At 45.5% G+C, this 2,566-nt stretch overlaps 1 protein-coding gene across 2 annotated transcripts in view; it reads right to left on the bottom strand.

Annotated features, from left to right (window-relative positions):
* The window catches only part of ptch2 (patched 2), a 26,350-nt gene that overhangs the window by 22,609 nt on the left and 1,175 nt on the right, over positions 1–2,566 (bottom strand). For both annotated transcript variants that reach the window (XM_061084734.1, XM_061084735.1), the window contains exon 2: positions 1,933–2,125. In XM_061084734.1, coding sequence (XP_060940717.1) covers positions 1,933–2,125 — 193 coding nt within the window. The remainder of the gene's footprint in view (positions 1–1,932; positions 2,126–2,566) is intronic.

Here is a 2,566-nt window from a genome sequence, read left to right as displayed (position 1 = left end):
GTTTTCTCTAACTTCATTTTCGGATACGATCGAAACATGTTTACGTTAAATTACACATTTCTTTAAGGTGAAGGTATATGCGCAGAAATAATCCAATAAAACTCCACAACTTTAGAAAAACATTCGAAATCTCCTCATCTGAAATCGGTTGTCTTATTAGCGAGCGTATCATTCCTCCCTCTTGTGTTCTCACTTATGTGCAACGGTGCATGTGTGTAAATGTGTGTGTGTGTGTGTGTGTGTTTCCATGTTTGTGTGTGAGAGAGAGAGAGACAGAGGGAGAACTAACCTCTCCTTGTTACTGAACCACTTTACTCTCCATTGAGGCCCTAGCAGCTTTGTCAATGGGCTATTGGTGGAAACAAGGCAGGCAGAAACTTTAGAAACATGGCCACAGCCTCTTAAAGGCACAGCATTCCTTTTCAGGCCTCCCGGTTCAACTCCCTCAATCCCGCAGCAAAACAACTGGCACGCAAACACCTAAACATCTCCTTTAAGAGACGTCCACGCCAATTAGCTCAAGAGGTAATCCCGAAACCTTTTACACTAACCAGAATGAAAGCTAAAGAAAGAGGGGAGTCTGTGCACAATTTGAAACTCTTGATCCTTGTTGTCGCTGGATCTTCGCTCAAAACCTCAATCTTAGCATTTAAACGACAACATTTAAAGAGATTTCACTTTTAATTCTGATATATAGAGGAACTTGTTGAAGCATACGGCCTCCAAACCTTTCCCCCGACACAAGCAGCGTGCGATTCCTCCCACACCTCCACTCAGCTCCTGTGGGAGCCGCCTGTCCCCTGTCCTCTAGTGACATGGTGGGCTTAAAAACCCTATAGCGTCTGTTTATATTCACCAACTGCTGTGGCGCTTTCAGAGCGTGCAAAACAGGTGGGTAAACTTCAGCTGCATTCACTTATATTTTTTCTTCTTGTGGGGAGGAGGAGGAGGTAGGGGAGGCAGGGAGGGAGGGGGTTGAGGGAGGTGGTGCCTGCTTGCTTGCCTCTTGTTGAATGGAATCCAAGAATAGTTAGGGACCACACAGGGAGCTGAACGGGGGGAGGGGTCAGGGCCCTCAAAGATGGCTAACCATTCACACAGTCCATCTGCTGCGGGGATCAGCCCCGGCACTGAAAGCCTGGGGGTTTAAAAGGAATTTGGCCTGTGTGAAAAACCAAATAAAGCTGCTTCTGCCGCTGGAAAATGCACAGATGAATTTAAACCTAAATTGCAACGTGCCAGAGAACTAGGGTAAAAGATAGATGTAGAGGAGAAGAACGCACAATCGCACAATCACACAATCACACACACAAACACGTAACACAGCCATCTTTACAGAGGAAGCACGAGATATAGTGTGTCTGCGTGTGTGACACTGGAATGCATCCGTGTCAGAGACGTGTCTGGGTTTCTCAGGTTAACTGTGATTTACGCAGAAATGAACTAACATGAGGAAACAGTTTTGTCAACACACAAAAGACACAAACCGCCACTGACACGGGAGTTAAAAGGAGTTGTAATGTGTGAGAAATTAACAAAAATAACCATTTACAACCAGCGATAGACTAACAAACAACTCAAATCAGCCTCGACCGTGTCTGTCCACGTCACAGTATTTCTAACATGAAGGCAACTGCACCTTGAAGCTGCTTCACTCAGGATTTCAGCCAGACACACCATGAGTCACTGAACACCTAGACGCTAATATTACCATGCTGGATTTTCTCACCAGCCGCTATTGTCATTCAATCTCTAGATAAAAAGTACATAAATTACACGTTCATCCAAATATGCAGGTTACTAAAAGCTGAGTGTATCCCACAGGATGATGATGAGGGAAGCACTTTGGAAACGCTCACAACACCAGTGCAAAACGGACAGCGCTCATTCCACATCATGCCTGCATCGAATGAGAAATCACTTGAGACTCACCTTCCACCCAAAGCTGCTCGATGTCCGTCTCGATGGCTGCGACTCGGAGCCCCACAGACAGAGCCCCAAACACTAAGAGTCCAATAAAGAGAACCTTCCCACAGTGCCTCTGGATGTGGCAGCCCAGAGAGAACAGGAGGGCCTGGAACCTCGCCCGGATCCACAGAGGAGCTTTCTGACCTACTGCCTTACCCTGGATGTACAGAAGGAGGGAGGGCGATAAAAGGACAGTATTATTATCATGTTACCCGACATACATAATGCACCATATCACACAGCTGTCCACAAAGGCAGGGTTCTGGATCTTCTTTCTAAGACACTTGCGGCCACAGTGACAACTTGCATCCTAAACACTGGATGGAAGATAGATCCTATAATTCAGAGAGAAGATTTATTTCGTTGAAATTTAAATGGCGATAAATGAAGGTGCTAACCACAGATTTGACTCTCCTGTCCTGTATGTGCACTCAGACTACATCTAAAACCTTATATCACAACACCTGAACTAAGTCAGGACTCAGGAGCTTTTCTCCCATGACACCTCAGAGGTTCAACAATTTAAAAGACAGGTATCGATTCTATTTGGGAAACTTATTCCTATAGCTTGAGCTCAGGCAAACATGAGAGCGCTGTT

The sequence above is a fragment of the Limanda limanda genome, chromosome 13 (genome assembly GCF_963576545.1).
Source record: "Limanda limanda chromosome 13, fLimLim1.1, whole genome shotgun sequence".
NCBI classification, from domain to species: Eukaryota; Metazoa; Chordata; class Actinopteri; order Pleuronectiformes; family Pleuronectidae; genus Limanda; species Limanda limanda.
The sequence above is the reverse complement of the archived record's forward strand: the minus strand, read 5'-3'. Positions and strand labels throughout refer to the sequence as shown.